The following is a 20,594-nucleotide window of genomic DNA, read 5'->3' as shown; positions in this document are numbered from 1 at the left end:
GATCAAGGAATAGCTTTCACTTCGACTCTTCTGCATACATACATTAGTGATCCAACAGATTCAAATGATTAAAAATCACACAATAGCCAGCTTCCTTGGTATGCTTGTATGGTAAGCACTATGCCTGACATCAAATAAGGGTTAGGCCCTAATACTGATATTTTCTATTTTAAATTGTCAGTTATGCTTTTTCATACATCAAAAAAGTATTATTGATATCATTTTATCAATATCATAGATGTTTTCGATGACGTGGATGGAAACATTGCAACAGAATTCGCTTTTTATGATATGCGACTTGGTGGTAAACCGGGAATTGTAAGACTCCCAGAACCTGGCGTATTGCTTATGCGTCACAGCTCAATGGTTGGTGCTCTCAGAAAGAAAGTTTTGTCTCAGCAATCGTGAGTATATTTATATCCAAGCTGTTCAGATATCGTAGTAGCATGGTTGGTAGTACGATGAACCAAATCCCATTTTCGAGCAAAATTGACGTGTTACCAGCAAGAGATTACTAACCTTCCTCAACCTATATAGACGATATATATTAATTGGAACTTTCCTGCCGTTCTTGGGGTGAACATCGATGTTGTGCCCTTCTTGACCAGCTACCTTCGACTATTTTATAAATACGTATTTGTAAATACGCACTTGACCCATGGGCACGACATACCAAGACCAGCAAGCGTGACCAAATCCTCATGCAATTGACCACTATACAAAAAGGTCTGTTGTTGTTTAATGCCTTTGTATTCAAATCTACAGGAAGAACACCCACTGCGTCGAAGGTTACTTCCAGACTTCCTATCTACAAGCTCTTATGGCAGCGCGGATGTGGTCACGTGCGTATTAATAAATACGTATTTCTAAATATAGTCGAAGCATTCTGCTGACAGACCTCGCTGTCGTTGATTTATAATAACGTGATACCCACCTAGGTTTCATTATCATTGAGGTATAGGACTTTTTATTTTTTCGAAGAAGAGCAGGTAGGGCAACTACATGATAATATTTCTACATGTTCATACTACATACTCTGAAAATTTTAGAAAATTCGCACGAGTCCGGTTTTTTTAAATCACATTTTGTTCCTAAATGGGGTTATAGCGCCCTCAACGGGCACTCTCTCCATAGGGCTACATGTAAAGACCAGTTATAGACAAATGGCCCTAAAATAAAACGGACTCGTGCGAATTTCCTCAAATTTTGCATATGATGTAGATTTAACATCTGGAATGTAATGCAAGTGATGTCGTTGCTGCTCTTCTAAATTCATTTTTAAAATGTCCGCCCCAGACCCTTCTTCGCTTTCAATAGTACGTGATATCTTGCAATTAAATTATAGGGGAGGGGGAATGTTTTTTGGCAAGCCAAAATGGGGGGGGGGGGCAAAATTAGAAATTAGAACAAAGAGTGCGCTATTGATTTTAAGCATAATTTGCATAATAATTGGCAGGTGGAAAAGACTTGTGTCGGAAAACAAGCAATTCAACTTTAGTAGAGCTACTATTTCCATCAGTTGTAGTTTAAAGTCTTAATTTTTAAATATACATGTATTTTCTTTTTAGAGTAACGGTAATAGAAGGTGTTGGAAAGGAACTTCTGAAAGAAAACGGGCGTGTGGTCGGTGTCAAGTATCGACGAAAAGGACAAGATAATATGGAGGTAAATAAATATTTCGTATTACCTCTTCGCAAAAGAGAAGCTAATGAGTTATCACGCTCGGCAAAGGGGGAAAGGGGGCAAGGTAACGTTCCAGGTGGGACAAAACTTGTCAAAAATGGGCTAAACGGTAGAACAAAGGCGTAAATATCTAATTGCAGGGCATCACACGGGGGTGGGGGAAGACTTCCCATAAAGAGAAAGATGCCCTTTGGCTATTTTTTATCCATATTCCCCCAATTTTAAAATTTTAGCCCTGCATTAGCGGCCGTTTTTTGTTTGATTTAAATTTTTGTTTGATTCCCTACTTCCTTTTTTCTCTTTCGTCGCACTTTGCGTGAATCAAAACTGATTCTCACAAATTCAGAATCGACTGATTGTCGTTGCTTATACTGCGGGAAGAATGGGTATGATTTCATGAGAATCGATAGTGATTCTTTCAAACTAAGGAGTATCATTTATTCTCGCCGAATTTGAGGCACCAGACATTTATTATAAACTTACCACTTATTTATAATCTCAAGACAAAAACAAAGCCAGAGTTAATCCCAGGAACCAGAGCTAGGCATTACTGCTTAGAGCCAATCATGCACATCTGAAAGAGGTCGCTTAGCTAGTAAGAGTGATATTGATAAACAAAATAATTTCCATGAGCTAATGTAGGGCCATAGGACCTTTTCGGTAATTCCCAGAATCATTTGAAAGAAACCTAGAGTCGATGCGCAGATCGTCATTGCGCACGGTGATTACGATGACGTAGTCTTAGTTTTTATCGCAAAGTATTTCGGGAATGACCGAAGTGGTCTATTCAATATTTCCACAGGAAATGAGAGCCCCATTGGTTGTTGTTTGTGATGGACACTACCCTCATCTGTCAAGTGAATTTCAGACCACTTACAAACCGGTCAGCGAATCATTTGTATTGGGTATCTTGCTCGAGGATCATGAATTTGGCGAAGGATGTGGAAAGCACAGCATTGAAAATTTCATTGGAACTCCTCATGCACAATGGACTGCAAATTATATAAATAAACATGAGATTCGGTCAATGATCTTCGTGAATGGACCTACACCATCAGATTTGAATAAGTTTATCAAGGAGAAGGTAGCACCATTTGCTCCAGGTAATATTTATTTATTTATTTATTTATTTATTTATTTATTTATTTATTTATTTATTTATTTATTTATTTATTTATTATTTAACCTGGGTGACCAATCAATGCACTGACACTGCTCTACTATTAGGACAACTAGTCTTAGACTATAGACCATTCCTATAATTGGCATTTTCCTGCTATTGATTGGGTGTAAATCTATATCACGTAATATTAAATAACGAAATCGATGACAAGAATGATGTGATAGTTACGTAGCCAGCGGGGTGGGCAGGGCAAGAGTGTCACCCTGATAAAAACAATTAAAGAAAAAGTGCCCCTCTGAAAAAATGAAAGAGAAAATCAGGAAGGCAAAGGAAAAGAAAAGGGCAAGGAACCCATTTGGCACCAAAATTTATTACAATCATGGGCCAAAAGAGTGCAAATACTAATTTTTTCCACGCTACGTATTTGCCCCTAAATGTTTATTCCTCCCCTTGACAAAGAAAGCTGGCTACGCCTTGTTCATGTTCACCCCATTAACGGCAGGAAAGTGCCAATTATATTGTGGGAAGGAATTTCGGCACAAATTGACTTCCGGTAGAGAAACCCTAAATCCGAGTATTGATCACTGGTATCAATATAGTTGGTAGTGCCTTTTGATAGTAACAACTTTCTAATAAACAGCGGGAGGAAATATGTCATTGCCCATAATTTCCGAATTCGACTATATTTTTGCCGGGGACAAAGAACTACCAAGATCTGAAACGGGTTTTACTTTTAAACAACATTTCCGACTAGCTCATTTTAGGATAGATCGGTTCAACGTGCAAAACTTAAAGTGTGGTTCGGTAATGCCGTGGCCTCAGAAGTTTCCGTTAGCCTCAGAATCATTATTAAATGAAGTGTGTGTTGCTATAAAGAGGCATCATGAGTAGATCGATTGCCTTGGACCCACTATTTTTACATTGTTTTTCAGACTTTTATATCTATTTAAGTGTAAACATGATACACATCGGTGTACCTACTTTTGTGTTAGCAATATCTATGACTTCTTCAGTTCCGAACAATTAACTAAGAGCTTTCTCACGTATACATGTAAAGGTGCCCTTTGTAAACGGTTGTTTTTAATGGTAGATTCTCCTTGTCCGGTTAATCCAGGGAGTTTGCTGGGAATGTGGCTTATCTTTGTCCTTTGAAATATTGGTGGTGGTCCTTAGAAAAGGGGCACAATCAAAAACAATTTGTAGGATAGCATGATAAGTCTGCAAGATCAAACACGCTTTAAGGGATGAGCCTATAGGAATAACGACCAAACAAAGAAATTCTTGTTTATGCCGTAATATTGTAGTCTTTCAACCCTTTCACAACTTCAGCTGTGTAACTTACAAAAATTCCCGCTAAAAAGTGGTTCTTTTAATTTTAGAAAATACATTAATAATCGCATTGGACTTTTCGTACTAATCGTACTATAAGTGACCACCAGCCTATAATGTTCTAATCACACTATAGACTTGTATTACATGTGACGTCATTGCCAGGCAATTGGTCTCTATTGTTCATAGGGCCTGCACTTTGGCTCGTTTTTTGCAGGTTTACATGGTCCAATAATCACAAGATGACTGACATGTGGTAACAAAGGCAACAGTCACTGCTATTTGATTACTTCGCCTGTGATTGGCCATCACTGTGATACGATGGTCAAAAAACCAATAGAAGACTGACATGTGGTAACAAAGGAACAACCAGTCACTGCAAGTTGATTAATTCCTGTATGACTGGCCATTCAATACATGCCTGTGATACACTATAGCCTTTTCAAAATGTAATACATGTTTGCTTGACTGCATTGACTATACCTGGGAACAATACACACAGTATATGCATTGGACCAGGGACTGTGTATGAAGAGACTCGAAACGGATTATAGATAGCTATTGTCAAGCTATTGTTATCAGGTTATCTTTTATGGCCTTCGATTACATGCGAGTTGCATCGAGGGCGTGATGTTTGTTTTCTTATTATATACTCATGTTGCCCTATTCAAATATTTCAAAGTTTCAAGTTATGTCAAATAGAGTGCTTGCACGAATGGTCATTAGTTCAAATCATCCTCCAGACAAGCTCCATAAGATATGCTAATGCATGGAGTACAAAGATTTACTTTGATCTATACCAGTTTACAGGTTTGGTATTGTACTCCATGCATTTGCATATATGTCTTCTGGAGCGTATCTGGAGGATGATTTGAACTTATGATCTTCCGTGCAAGCGCCCTATCAAGGGGGTGACACTAAATTCACGGTTGTTCTATTAGCAACGCAAAACCTATGAAAAATTCCGCTGGTTTACTAGCTAGAAAGTGAGGCCAGTTATCGATCCGTTATGAATAATTCATGTTCGACCCCTTGGATCATGTTAATTGCTATTGGCAAATAACAACGTTGTTAGTTTTGCGAACTTTGCCTGTTCAATGAGAGTATAGCGCGCCCTCAATACATCTGGGCGCAAACCAGGCGAAAACGATCCAGTTTAATGAAATGGCGGACGGATATTCCCATCAGGCACCAGTGATATGTTTGTTTCAAAGAAAGTCTACTAATTTGATATGAAATGACATTTTGCAATAGCAAAGTCAAAATTAGGACTTGAGGTCAATAACATGAAGGAAATACGTGACAGAGGCAAGGTGTGAAACACAAGTAGTATTTGAAGTTAAAATAACCTTTGATACCCGACCTGACCTTCCATAGCTTTCCATCATGGCGCCTTATTCGTCTTTATGTATTTCTATATGCTCTCAAGTAAAATAAAATACCAATATGCACTAAGCAGACAGAATGTTACTTGGCTCCCAGCATGAATTATTGATTTTATACGGAGGTAAAGAAATACACAGTTGCCTGCAAGCCGTGCACCATACTCCAAATACTTCGGTAAATCTGAATAATGGTCACATGTAGACATATCATGTGTTCGGGAAATCACGTGGCAACATTTTAAGATTTCAGACTTGTTTACTAGTTAAATTGTCATTTGTACTGTTGATTATTTATCTTTGTTAATTAATATATCTTTTAAATGCTGATAAATCGTGGTTGGCTGCCCATATTATATGTTAAATTCAATGTTTTATGAATATAATTCTACCACGCAGAGGGGGTCACACAGCATAATTTCACACTACACGATTTAGCTAGATTTGGAGCTCTGCACTTCAAATTCACGTCAATTTCAAAGTTTATACACTTAATATATTTAATATAATACTTATTTTTGTTATAACAAACTGGAACACGAAATGTACTAGCTTATTACCTATACAGAAAGGGATTTATACACATTCACTCAGCAATTTGACATGCCTGGCGCATCAAGACATTCTCTGTCTGGATAACATGACTGTCGCCCTCAATACGTCTGGGCGCAAATTTAAATAACAATACGCTATTTACATATGAATGCGGCTTCATGCTAATGTCTAGTGCCGCTTCCAGGCCTATTCCGTGGCCCTATTCAGTACGACAGCAACTTAGCTCACTTCCGGTAATTTTTACCGGCGTGACCTCTGCTGTTACGTAACGCAATGTTGAAAATCAGGTGGCAAATACGGTTTTTCAGAAAACATTAAAAAAATGGAATACACGAGTCGTTTCTCCCTTCATTTCCGTATTGAGCCCATAGATAAGATATGAAACATGAGTATAAGGCAAAGAATAACGTGTAAAAGTTGAATTATTGTGGGAAAAATGAATGCTTTTGGTGCGCGAAGTAGCCTAAAAATGAGAGAAAATGCATGTCACGATAACAAAAATGGTTATATCTACAGCTTTGAGGAAACGCCGGTCTAATGCTTTTCTGTTATGATAAACATTAATTAACCACAGCTTGTATTAAAATTTCAGCGAAAATGAGCGGTGGAATAACCTAGTCGTATGTTGAAAAGTTGCGTTCTTTGAGTCCTCGTGTCGTAAGCGCACGTTGCAAGTGTCACGATGCTTCACGAAATGGATCCCAGCCGGCGCTGTCTATTATACATGTTATATTGATTAATATAGCAATTAAAAACGTCTATTGTTATGCAAAATACTCTATTGTGTAACAAAATATTGTAGTCGTCAAAGAAGGTAGTATCATCTCATTTAACTGAAGTACAAGCAGTTTTGAAAAGATTGTTGTTGAGTGAGATCCTTGAACATGTTGAACGAGAAATAAGATAGCAAAAGAATACCCTTTGCCCGAACAAGTTGCGATGGCTTGTGGACAGAGCGAAGGTGTGCAGTGCGGAAGGTTGTGAGTTCGATTCCGTGTTATTTTATCGATTATGTGGAATTTTTCAGTTCGTTTTTCTTTTCTTTTTTCCTTCTCTTTTGTCTTTAATAATATAGGCCTAATGAATGTCAGCTTGAAGGCCCACTTTTTTCATGATTTATTTCAGTTCAGTTCAGTTCAGTTTTATTTTCATCTCAACACACATACATATAAATAACATGATATAGAAAAAACATTTTGTAATTAGTAACAATGCAATGCCAAATAATTTACAATTGAGATACCAATATTAATATTACAAAATAATATTTTAATAATGTGGTATGAGAGATGTGGATGCCACAGAAACGCATGTTTAAGCCTAATCCTACATTCGAGTTCATATCTTTTTACAAAAAATGCATTTAAGTTCAGTAGCTTTCAATATGAAATAATCAAATAAAGCATGTCAAACTTAAGTAATTTTTAAAAGTTCAAGAATATATATAGGCCTATCAAATAAAGGAACGTCAACACAGATTTTCACGATTTTTAATTGGACTAGACCCTCCCTATCGGCAACATATTTTATGAGCTTTTATGCATACATATTAAATCATGAGATGCACGAATTTCAAACCTAATATTTTGGCATATTTGTAATTTTTACACAATGTCCAACTTACACCTCGGATTACACCTAATTGGAATCAGCCAAGTTCGTTGTCCAGATAGAGCAACTAACTTTGATGTCTTATTAAGACTAGTCCCCCATAGAACACCACAGTTAAGCGGTCAAGATATTAAGTGTTTTCTTTTCATTTTTATCACGCTACTTCTGCTTCAAATGTAACGTGAAAACCTTCCTGACAGTTATTTACTAATATTATAAATATTGTTATAATTTTTGTAATAACAAAACTTCAAATTTGCCCGAAATCGTATATTATGGCTTTAATAAAAATATGAAAAGCAGGATTTAAAAATATGAGTTAAAATCAAATCGAAAATCAAAGAGAGGTGCTTGCGGGGTTCGAACCAAGATCGAACTTCCAAATACATGTATTTACCACTAAGCCATACCAGAGATATGATTAATTCGGTGACAATAATAGCAATGTTATTCCCACTTGTGTATTCTATTTCTGGAATGAATTAACACTGTCCAAATATTGTAACACAAACCTTTATGCTGACTTTTAAAATTGTTTGAACGTTGGGAGTATTATTTTCAAGTTAAATAACCAACAATGGACAATTGACAATGAAAGTTTCTTTGCAGGAAAAACATCGCCCGTACAATATATGGCGTGACAGTAGTCACGCACAAAGATAAACATTTCAGCATGTTCAATATGCGACTAGAAATATAGGCCTACCCCAACCTAAAGTGATGAAATTTTCAGGCAAGCTAACTTTAGTTATTCTATAACATGACACCCATTTTTGATTCCGACGCTTTTTCTTGCTGGATGATATGAACATTTTTGTGTTCGTGACATGCAATTTTTCTCATTTTCCGAGCTACTTTGGACATGTTCAAGCTTATTTTTTCCCATTTAATTCAACTTTTACACGTTATTTGTTGCTTTACACAAATGTTTGATATCTTATCTGTGGTCAGGGTACATAAATGGAGCAATATACGACCCGTGTCTTCCATTTCTGGAGCTATTTTGATAAAAAGCGTTTGCCGGCTAAAATTTCAACATTGTGTTACGTAACCCGTGTTCACCAACCCGTATAAATTTTCTGTCAAACAAAAGAGGTCACAAAGTTGCTGTCGTACTGTAGAAAGGTCTGACGCATAACAAACTATACATTTTTGGAATCCTCATGACCATACGAGTATTTTGATATATTACTTGGCATAGTTGGAGCACTCTGAAAATTTGACCCCCATGTGACCTTGATTGACCCCTCCCCGGAATGCCCGGAAGTTTCAGGAGGTCAAGTAGAACCATGTGCTTCTTTTGTCCAATTTGCCATCAAGATTTCAAACGGAAACAGTTCAGACCCAGAGCACGATCATGTCAGAAATTTACATTTTGTTCTGGGCATTGACGTAGCGTCATAGGGGCATGGGGGGGCGTGCCCGCACCCCCAATCGATTGAAAAATTTTAAAAATCCCATAGGAAAATTGCCAAAAATTATCACGGTCACATTAATTTTATAAACCAAATATTGTTCGAACTTTTCATATTTGTTTTTCTTTTATTGTTTCTTTTCTTTGACTTTTTTTTTCTTGTTTTATTTAATTTTTTTTCTTTATTTTTCTTTTATTCATATTGCCAGGGTAAGGAGAGGAGGGTACTAATGGCCCATTCAGTGGTTTTTTCATCCAGACGATCGTAAAAATCATCAAAATTCAGATTTTGTACTAGACTGCGGAACTCAGTCTTCAATGATATAGTCAGTAATAATCTTTTGGTCATTATATGACTATCATCATTTGACGACTAAGTTCTTATTCGCCACTTGCACGGTTCCGCCATTATGCACTATATGCGGGAGAGCCTCGAACTGGCAGCATACATGAAAGGAAGAATTACGTAACCTTACACAGAATGTTATATGACTGGTTCAATTCCCATTCATGTATGCTGCCAGTTCGAGGCTCTCCCGCACATAGTGCATAATGGCGGAACTGTGCAAGTGGCGAATGATACATCATCCGAAGAGCAGTTTCAGACAATTGCTTGGGATTGTTGGGGCAGAGGTTATCTTTTGAATTCTTTCATGACCACTGAAGCAGAGTCAAACCTGTCAAGGACACTCGGCGTGAATGGAACTGACCATGTCACTCGCAACAAAAGAATTTCAAAGGTCATAAAACATCAATTTGGTATCTTCTGCTAGTGATTCAGCCGAAAGCCGAGTAGGCCTATTTAAGACAAAAATAATGCATTTACGTGAATCTGTAATTTATATACTGACAGTATATATAAATTAGCTACATGTATTTGAATGGGGCTTCAACTTCGTCGATACTGCCGTTTTCTTGGGTTTTTTGCCAATTTTTTTCATTAAAATAATGTATGAAAGTAACAATTTGATTTTTTTTCCCACTTTCGCTGGGATCACTGAATGGGGCTTTGCAACGCGATATATTCAAAACTTGTATTCACCAACTGTTATAGCATTAATCCGATTATTACACAACTTCGCCAGCGTATTCAAGACATCCAATGCAAATAATCACCTAGATTATGACGTATCATACTGTAAATATGGCGGAGTACTCAAATTCATTCAACAAAACCATGATTACAAGCTATTGCAATCTACCGCGACAGCTCGTCTCACACACATAACAAATGCACTATACGATCAAATAGGTTGACGACAACGTTTGATTGAATGCACTGCATTGCGCCATGATTACGGTGAAGGACACCGGTTCAAATCTTTGTATGGAGCCAATCAATAATTTCACGCACATCCTCTATTATTGCCCAATTATTGCCCGGGATGATTGCACACTGTAAAAGAGCTATTGTTATAATGTTTGATGAAATCGTGTTCTTAGGCTGCGTTCACATAGAAGTATACTATTCGGGTATACGGTGCACGTTTTGCAGGTGCACGCGTATAGCTCAAATCGAGCAAGGCAATTTCATAGTACCGGGTCACATAAGGCTACGATCGCATAGAAGTATACTATTCGGTTATACGATGCACGTTTTGCAGGTGCACGCGTATAGTTTAAATAGCAAGGTAATTTCATAGTACCGGGTCACATAAGAGCTATTCGAAAAGGCCGTATACCTGCGTATAGTATAGTATAGTGGGAATCGCGCGTGTGCGATTTTAGTGCAGCGTATACCGTCCTAATTTTAAAAACCTAAACCATATGTGGGTAAATTCATTTTTTTAATAGATGCACTATCTAATTCTGCACATTATGACACCTCATTGAATGCAATGTGACCTCAAGAAGCAAAGTTACAAGCATTTGATAAGACGAAGAAAATTGGTAAACTGACATACTCGCTATTCGCTATATGAAATACGCTCATTCGATCAGGCTGAGTTCACATAGTATACTCCTATATGAACTCAGCCTGATCGAATGAGCGTATTTCGTATAGCGAATACCGTATACCGTATACTTCTATGTGAACTCAGCCTCAAGCAAATAGTTAAAACTATTTGCTTAAGAACGGCACAATGCAGACAAAGCAGACAGATTTACTACATGTGGTACATGTATATACATATAGGGAATGAGTATTACCTAATTATAATAGGGGCGTATCCAAAAATGAATTCACGCCCCTTTCAAATGTCGAGCCAAAGTGCAGGCCCTATGCCTTGTCCGGAAATATGCCCACGCAGTCAGGGACCGTGCTTTTAAAACGCCCGCCAGATCACAATAAGGCCATTGAACTGCGTAGTAGCCATACGTACTCACTGAAGTATAACGGCAGCACGTTCCCTTACCGACTCATTATTAATGTGTGGAAAGGGGTCAGGACGTCATTCTGATCATTCTAATCCTTTCTTTTGAGGTCAATAGATAAAAGAAAGACCTTGAACACAGGTGCAGAGTTGTAGATAATATTTAATCATCAAAGCTGATGGCATAAGAAATTTCGAGGAGGCAGCGCTTGTTATTTCTTGTAAACACAATCTAATGTGGTACTCACTACATGTAGAAGGCCGGGCGGGTCTGCAAATTAGTGCATGAAGCTAGTAAAGATATATCTTCATGTTCAGTTTAATCAATTAAAATACTATGGCTGGATATCAAAAAAATCGAGAGGCATTATTTCTTGTTATGGACGACAAGTATTAATTTTTATATTATTATGACAAAATCCAGTCCCTTCTCAATTGAATAGGCTCCGAGAGACTTTCCTTTCCAAAAATAAATTATATGGCCTAGAGGACATGATATAGGCCTAATCTAAACCCATATTCGGTATCCAGAAACCTTCACAGTCCGAGCGGCGCTTGCACTCGCATCGCATTAAACTAGACAAAGTTCGCTAAACTGAGGCCTGCTTCAATTGCCAACCTTTATCGTGCGTGCGTATGTACACCAGCGCCATCGAACTCCAGCGAGTGATGCTGCGCCTAATAAAATTCGTATAGACCTTTTTCCCTCTTTCCCACCATGCACTATTCCAGGGGGTATGAGTGTCGCAAAATACATCATCTCCCCGGGGGAGTACAGAGTTATGTTCATTGCATTCTGGAAAACGGACATTTCGGCTGGTGCCTTCATCACAAAAAAAGAATCCCCGATCATCACGATAATGGCGCGCGATCACGAACACCCGGCAAGCGGCAGAGCGTTTCAACCAATGACAAGCCTTGATTGTGTCCGTTTGTCTGCAATGCGCGTGCGCCACGCCGCTCATTGCAACCGGCAGGGTAGTATGAAACCAGCTTTATACTGATGTGACGTCACTGTCACATCAGGGTGAAATGGTATTGAACAACGCAAACCAGCCAAATGTCATAAGTTTGAATAGCCATTAGAACAACCGTGAATATAGTGTCAGAAAGTCTTACACATCTTAGTATAACCTTGTCGTTAGTGTGATACTGAATGCAGCGCCATATTTGGAATATATTCGTACACGGTGTGTCCAAATAGTTGGTCAAATGTAGGCTAAGTAGGCCTAAATCATGAAAATCGCTTAATCTGAATAGTACCAACCAGTAACGGACACTGAGACAGCACTACGTTTGAAGTTTGAGGTAAGTAAAGCTTTTCCTTGTTATAAAAAACAAGGAAAAGGCAGTCATTTTTATCACAACGCGATATTTAAAAAAAGTACATTTTGAGAGGGCCTACACTGGTTCTTTTGATTCTAGTGTAAAATCTGTTCATCACATGCAGTCCGATTTGGTATCTATGGTTTCATCAAAGTCTTGAGAACTCTTTTGGATGGTATGTTGGTTAACAAAAACGATACTGTTAAAAAATAGCGGTATTTATGCAAGCGACGTATCTATTGTGTAAAATGCATTGAAAATTGTCGGCTAAAGAGGGCATAAATTAAAATCGCGAAGAGTAATAGCAACAATAACTATCTACATTCCAAGCGGAAACGCTTTTCAAAAACATACCACCTTTTTCGGGCAATCGCTGAAACCGAAATATGAAATTCCAGGCCATCTGTAAAAAGTGCGTGAGCAGAAATGACCATGAACTTGGGTCACCGAAACAAGTGTTTATATTGGTGTCAGGCATATCATAGTGATACAACAATTAGCCCCCAATAATGGCTTTCATTTGAACCGTTATTTGTTAAAACTTTTCGAAAGTCGATTTAAAATGGCCTAATCCGTTAAGATGTTCAAAATACTATCTTTCACGTGTATTTTAGTTATTAACAGTAAATTGTTATTTTATCGTAGACCTGCTTCTTGCTAATTTAGCTTAATTTCATGATGTAACTTACCTCTTACTTGTCAGATCACATGAAAGAATCCTACCTTAGAAGCGTCAAGTCTGCAAGAGTTCAGTGTGTACGAGCAAAAACCATGGCGGCAAATTTGGATAGTACTCCCGGGGTTCTAGTGTTGGGCGATGCGTTAAACAACCGACATCCTGTAACTGCGTGTGGAATGACAGTAGCACTCAAAGACGTGTGCTATTGGTGGAATGCACTGACTAATGTCAAAGATCTCAGTAAGTATACAGGCAAAAATAATATAGGTGAAAATAAGTAGGCTATGGTTCCCCCAACTGAGACCTTCCAGGAAGAACAGATGATTAATTGTGTTTTCATCTGATTGAGTGTCCCAGGTTAAAGAAGAAATAAAATAAACAAACAAACAAAACCAGGTGCAAAAGTTTGTATTTTCAACCATGCATAAGATGCATAATGGGTTTTGCTGATCCAACGGATATGTGTTTGTTCGTGTTTTTTCAAAATCAAAAGGCCTGGATCATTTCTCAAGCTTAAATTGCTTTTTTCTGCTGTGCGTGAAATCTGCTGTATAATCGATAAAAATGTGAACCCTGTACCTATTTTAACCAAAATTCCGTAGAAGTCTCTATTTTAGGCAAAATTACCTAACTACCAATTGCACGGGATGTGCAGCTCGAGCGGGATTTTTTCCGCTCTGGTATTCCCGTAATCCGAAATCTATGATATGTTTTCCGTTGACATTTCCGGTTTGCTGCTGCTTTCTTCCTCTCAAATCAGTCGACGTCACTGCGGCACATTTTTGTCGCAAACCTTTGACGCTTAATTTGTCACAAAACGGCAAAACAGGTTGCATTGGCAAGACGGTGCATGCAGATATCATTTTTGCATTACCTTGTATTATTTGGCCACCATATTTTATATTTTATGTTTTTCTTAACGTTACCTGTTAGTCTTAATGTGTCTTTTTCAGCCGATGATAAAGCTATCTACGAGCAAAAGCTTCGCTTCCACAAGGAAAGACTAGATTGGGCGTATGCTCTAAATGTTATGGCTGAATTTTCTACTCGTCTTCTCAGTCTTAATGATGGTAAGATTATTGAAACAGATTATTGCCAATTATCTCGAGGCTGACATTGTTTGTTCCATCGGATAGACTATTGCAGATTTTGGCTGTAAACGTTTGGTCTCTATGGAAGTAGGAAAGTTATTTTGTACTGCAATTGACATTGATTTAGTCATGCTAACTTTGCGAACAATATCGCCAAAAAAGATCCTATTTTCCCACTCAAAAGTGCCAAATTCCAAAGATATTGCATCCGAATGAAAACATTTTGATTGACAACATGAAACAATGAGAACCTGTAACCAAATTAATCAATGTCACCAGAAGGAAAATAGATTTGCCCCATTTACTTACCCGTCTAAAGTTTCCCTTCCTGACCCAAAATACATTTTATATTAATGGCCCACATCTAGAGGGCTGTAATTCAATAAAACATGGCAAAGATATGTGTTGAACAGGACATCTGTCAACATTTCGGACAACCAAATTCCTCTTTTTCTTCAATGCTGGTCTGAGCAGCTGGTGTACCTGATTCCCAATTTTTCTGTATGACCAAACTGATCAACTGCTGATTTCATGGACAGAGACAAAATTAACTAAATCTGTCAAAGGATGACTCCACCTCCAATATTTTTATAAGAGGCCTGGTCCAATCATCCGCCTCAATGTTGACGCCTGTATACGAGTTTCTGGCCAAATTAACCTCGTATTGGCCATTTTGAGCCTTTAGTGCCCAGGGAATAATTTACGTTTTGGGGGTCCTGGGCCAGGCCAAAATTTGTAGGCCCCAAACTCAAAAGTTTTGCTTACATAAGATCGACAGTGACGGCGGATGCAATAAAATTTCGAGGTGATACAAGCATATTTTGTTCCGATTCAATAGCGCGAGAAAAAAATCAATTTCAGACTATTGTAGCCCAAAATGAAGATGACTTGTACTATATATTTGAAGTGTCAGTGCGCGCCAAAAGTGCACAATTGTGCACTTTTATCCTATTTTGGCCCAACCAAACCATAGCGTTTTTACGGCTAATTTTGTCATCATTGCGCGAATATGCTCCACTTGTGCGCCATACCGTAAAAACCTCGTCTATAAGCATATAAAGTGTTTTTGATGAAAGCTTAATTAACACGAAACAAGCGTAAATGTTCCAATTCAAGGTGGTCTTACAATAATACTTGCTTGTATATGCTTGGATCTGTAATTCATTTGCTCAAACTCCATAATGGCGCTGGAATAAGTTGGCTTTTATCAGAGGCACTCTATATGCTTGTAGACGAGGTTTTACGGTATTTCAACATTTTAGCTTCAATATGGCTTCGCGCACATACCATCAACTTATTCTCTCGCCAAAAGATGCTTGATTCACTATACTTCAAGATTTTTTTCCAAACCCATCCTCTAATGTCAAAAAGAAATCTTCGCCACTGCTGAAACGATAGCGCTAAAGTCATCCTTATTTCTTCCTTTTGAATTTTCTTACCAGAAAGCGTAATAAAGATGCAACAGTTCATGATAAAAAGTTTGAGAAGCGTACCAGATGAAGAGAGATCCAAACCTAATGATGTATCTGGCTTATTTGGAGGGTATGTATACTGTATAGTGTAATGGGCACTGATAAATTTGTCCATAAGGAATTATGAGCGAAAAGCCCAGGAATGGTGAGATAATTTTGGACAAATCAATATCTATCTACAATGAAGATGCAGATTCTACTTCAGTCCTGATATCAGGGGTCCTGAAAGACATGTAGAATCTATTAAACTACATATTGTCAGGGGAAAATGTTTTAGGAAAATGAAGAACATGATTTTCTTTTCACTATAACAGGAAAGAACGAACCTTTTTATGTTAAGTCTTTTGAGGCAAAGTGGAAAGATAGAAAACGAGAAGAAATTTTGGGAATGTCAAAAGTATGGATTACCACATACCTTCCATGACATGCATGAGTTCAATACTTTTAAAACACGTATTGGAGAGATGCAGTTTACTTCACCGTCTAGAAGATTTTCTAGTCGATGTAAAACGGCATTCCGCAAACTCTCCATTATCAGCAGACATACGTTTACCCGAATGTAAGAATAGTGGTATAACAGATAAGGTAAGAGCTGCTAATGCAGCTTTAAGTTTTGTTTATTGTTCCATTTTCGGTTTATAGTATTAGCACGGATGTACTTGTACTTTAAAGGACATATATATTGCTCAGACAACATATGATTGGCAGGCTAATATTATGAGGACAATCAAAATGACTCCTTTTTTGAGAAAATAAGTCGTTTAAAATTGATATTCCGCAAAAACCTACTGTAAGCGGTGAGTTCCTTCGAACGAGACAGATTTGACCTAGAACAAACTGCGATGTCATGAAATGAAGTGTGCCAGCTTTGAGAGAATAGACTGTCAACACTCTCAATGCACAGAACGTATACTGCATTTTTTGTTATCAGAAAAATCTTGTGATATTACAATTCATATGTATATCAACATGATGAGAAATATTTGGGAAAAAATAACAAATATTTTAGAGCAATGTTACCGCATGGAAGTAATACACATGGAAGCTGGTCAAATACTACATCAAAGTGAGTATCATACTTGCCGCGATACTGAACAAAAGCAGTACAGGTGAAAGTGGAACAATTGAGTCAACGCATGGTCAACGTGTACCATGTCTAAAATCAAAGTTCCCGCTTAAAAATCAATAGCAGTACGAGGCGCGAGGTCGTGTACTAAGTCCTGACAATGGGCTATGTTATATTATCGCAATGCATGACTGGTTTTATGAACACAAACAGATTTTATAAAATCCCTACGTAATGGTCAGAATGCTATTAGTTTAATTTATACAATTTTATTAAAAGTATGTAATTATGTGAAAACCTACCGATTAAATGTATATATATATGCTAGACCCTCAGATAGCAGTTTTAAAACAGAACATGAAATGAAATACAATCTATTTTACGCAGAATGTAAAAATAATACCAGACTCTGGAACATTCTGGTCAACAGCAATAATATTTCGGGCAGCCCCGGGCACACAAATAGATGCGGGATTCATTTTATAATGTAACGCATGTGCCAAGTGCGCATATCAATTATTACCACTAATTAGCGGTTTAGACGTAAATGCATGATTTCCAATATTTTGAAGTTTAAGAAAATCTGTAAGTATAGGGTAGAAATCTATATTTTGATTGGATTTCTGTAATTATGGATTACAAATCTAACATCCCTGTCACTTTTTTCCGAATAAAAACAACATACTTGAAACATAATCAAGAAAAACACGATTTTTGCTCATAATAATAAACCTGTAAATAAACGAACTGGCAGCAATAAAGGCGGCAAGTCTGATCCACATCAAAGACACGCTGACTACATTGTTATCACAATAGCTTGATACGTACACTCTATAGAAGGTTACGTAAATAATTCAATAGGTGTTAGATCGACCAGCTTCCATGTGTATTACTTCCATGGTTACCGTAAGCGCTTAGAATTTGAGCGTGACACATCCCCGGACACATCAATATTGTATTTATTATGCAAATAATTATACAATTTTAATGGCCCAGAGCTAACCTTTTGTTGCCCTTCCAAATTTATCGTTACGAAGGTCGCGCATTTATACATGAATGAACTTCAAAAGAGCTCTAGGGCAGGGCTCATGTGTTATGTACTACTCATGAACATAGTAGTGTCCTCTTCATTTACTTACGTCATCAGCCCGCTGCGTTGGAAATCAATTTCGCTTCGAACGGGGGAAGGACCCATACGAGCCCGCATTTTACCAACACAATTTCTCTTTTTTCAGGAGAATACGAATAAAAAAATTGCAACGAGTGTCAACTTGCAATGTAATAATTATTCTCTTCGAATGAAGTTAAACTTGATTTTGCAATAGATATGCCCTTTAACACCCTCCCGAACGCCAGGGCGGGTGACTTTGCTGTCGGGCAGGTTAATTTTCAAAAAGTAGTCAAGAAAAGTAGATAAGAAATCAAGGATGATGAAGTTATGAAGTTGATGAAGTTATATCTTTTAATTGTACTTTTTAAATGGGGCTCTGACTTGAACAAATATCGGGCTGGCAACTTTTCTGTCGGGCTGGTAACTTTTATGAGTTACCTGCCCGACTGGCTAGTGACCTAAAAAGTTAGAATACACCCCTGGACTGAGTATCACTAGAATATCAATTCACAGAATGACCATTGAATGTCATAGCTTCAAAAACACATATTGCGTGTCTAATATTTCTGCCTGTATTTTTTCACAGGACTATAACCGATCCAAAGGCCGTGAAGAATATGCTTGATGGAACACTTCAGGGTACTATTCAAGAGATCTACGACACACAACCATATCTATATGCTGTATGGGAAGCTATGAAAGTTCGGAGAAAGTGGAACGCTATGATGAAAGAGATCATGGAACCTTATGCTTAATGCCCCTATCAGACTTTCATGCCGCTTGTGGCATGACGTATCAGCCAATGACAAGCCTGATATTATGGGCGCAGGACACCAAATCACACACGAAAGGTGCAATGGTGATGAGTTCCGGTTGAAAGTATATATTGCTATTCGGAGACAGTATGGGGTCAAAACCGATTGCAATATCTGCAAACATAAAGTATCCCCAAACTACTCCCAATTATTCATAAATCAAAGGCAGTCCTTCAAATTTCCATTTTGCAAAATATGAAGATCAAATCTTGTGAACTTTTATTCTTACATCAATTAATAAAAAAAAAACGAATCTATAAAGTTAACCAAAATTGAAGCTTAAATGAAAAGTCAGTCCTTACAGGGATGGCGTAAAAAATTAAAAATATTATCACGCGGAGTAAAATTTGAAATTTGTTGAATTTTACGTGCTTTTCAGTGGAGAGTACGTGCTTCTCACTGGAGAGTTATTTGGTGGTCTGCGCCCTTTGCCCGTTTATCTGCAATGCACAAGCGTTGTATCAGCGACAAGCTGCATGGCAGTGTGAAACCAGCTATAAACATATATAATAATATAATACAATAATACAATACAATATAATACAATAATGAGAGACAATTTATAAACCCGATACTATCATACAAAACGGAATACATTTATTAGTAACGCATGTATATTTATGGAGACATCGAAAGCTTTGGATACTATTGACCACAAAATACTATATCATTATGGTTTTAGGGGACTAAAATGATTTAGTAAATAGAAAACAGCTTGCTTGTTTCATACAACTAAGGCTTGTCACGTGCAGAAAACGTATGGTGTGCTTCAAGTGTTATTGTTTTTGGTCCGGTAGTTTTGTTAAAGGACATTATGAACGACATTTGCATTCGATTTGGCAAAAATAGTACAGATTATATTTTGTCATTTATATGTGACAGAAATTTAGGTATTTTAAACTATGGTGCGCATGAAATGTATCAATGGTGCGCATAAAATGTATCAATGGCGCGCATGAAATGTATCAAATGGTGCGCATGAAATGTATCAATGGTGCGCATGAAATGTATCAATGGTGCGCATGAAATGTATCAATGGTGCGCATGAAATGTATCAAAACCTAAAAATTATATAAATGTCGAATCGAGGAAAGATTAGGAAAGCATGTTAAAATAACTATTATCAAAACAATGTTGCCTTAATGTTATTGGAACACATTTTCTACCAAACATTAATAATAAACGTTTTGTCAACTTTTAAATAACATGAAGAACAAACCTTTTGAAACCTTTTAAAAACATTATAAAATAATGTGAATACATCTTAAAACCTTTACTTTACGTATTCTTTTAATCTTTATGAGCCCAACACGTTAATCAGAAAACTAAAAAGGTTTTTGTGTTTGCTGGGATACTACGTATTACGTACTACTAAATTCTCCAAGTGATGAGAAATTATATTTTATAATTAGGTAAGTGAAGTGGTGAGGTAATAACAGAATAGTGTGGTTATGAATGTTAAAAAGGTAACTGGCGGCAGTTTCAACATTCTTTCTTAAACTGCTTGACAAAAAAGGTGTTTGTCAAAAAGTTAAACTATTTGAAATTATTTGGTGCTCTAGGTCGGTAAACATGAGTAAGATTTAATCTTTCCCAAGAGAAGTCCTTTTCAAAGCGCTGAG

At 37.3% G+C, this 20,594-nt stretch overlaps 1 protein-coding gene across 1 annotated transcript; it reads left to right on the top strand.

The window, feature by feature from the left end:
• Nucleotides 1-253: 253 nt before the first annotated feature.
• LOC140136308 (squalene monooxygenase-like) lies at nucleotides 254-18,978 on the top strand. The gene is made up of 7 exons (XM_072158034.1): nucleotides 254-404; nucleotides 1,569-1,665; nucleotides 2,486-2,786; nucleotides 13,442-13,657; nucleotides 14,371-14,487; nucleotides 15,951-16,050; nucleotides 18,744-18,978. Exons 1-7 carry the CDS (start codon nucleotides 292-294, stop codon nucleotides 18,910-18,912), a joined length of 1,113 nt encoding a protein of 370 aa, XP_072014135.1. The 5' UTR covers nucleotides 254-291; the 3' UTR covers nucleotides 18,913-18,978.
• The last annotated feature ends 1,616 nt before the right edge of the window (nucleotides 18,979-20,594 follow it).

Source organism: Amphiura filiformis, chromosome 16 (assembly GCF_039555335.1).
Source record: "Amphiura filiformis chromosome 16, Afil_fr2py, whole genome shotgun sequence".
In the NCBI taxonomy this organism is placed as follows: Eukaryota; Metazoa; Echinodermata; class Ophiuroidea; order Amphilepidida; family Amphiuridae; genus Amphiura; species Amphiura filiformis.
Note: the sequence above shows the minus strand (reverse complement) of the source record. Positions and strands in the feature narration are given on the sequence as shown.

What these genes read in the sequence shown, in the direction of transcription:
- LOC140136308 (XM_072158034.1), top strand. Translation starts at nt 292, where the DNA reads ATGCGACTTGGTGGTAAACCGGGAATTGTAAGACTCCCAGAACCTGGC. An exon ending in TCTTCTCAGTCTTAATGATG is followed by an intron (nt 14,488 to 15,950) that starts GTAAGATTATTG and finishes TTTTCTTACCAG; the next exon opens with AAAGCGTAATAAAGATGCAA. An exon ending in GTATCTGGCTTATTTGGAGG is followed by an intron (nt 16,051 to 18,743) that starts GTATGTATACTG and finishes ATTTTTTCACAG; the next exon opens with GACTATAACCGATCCAAAGG.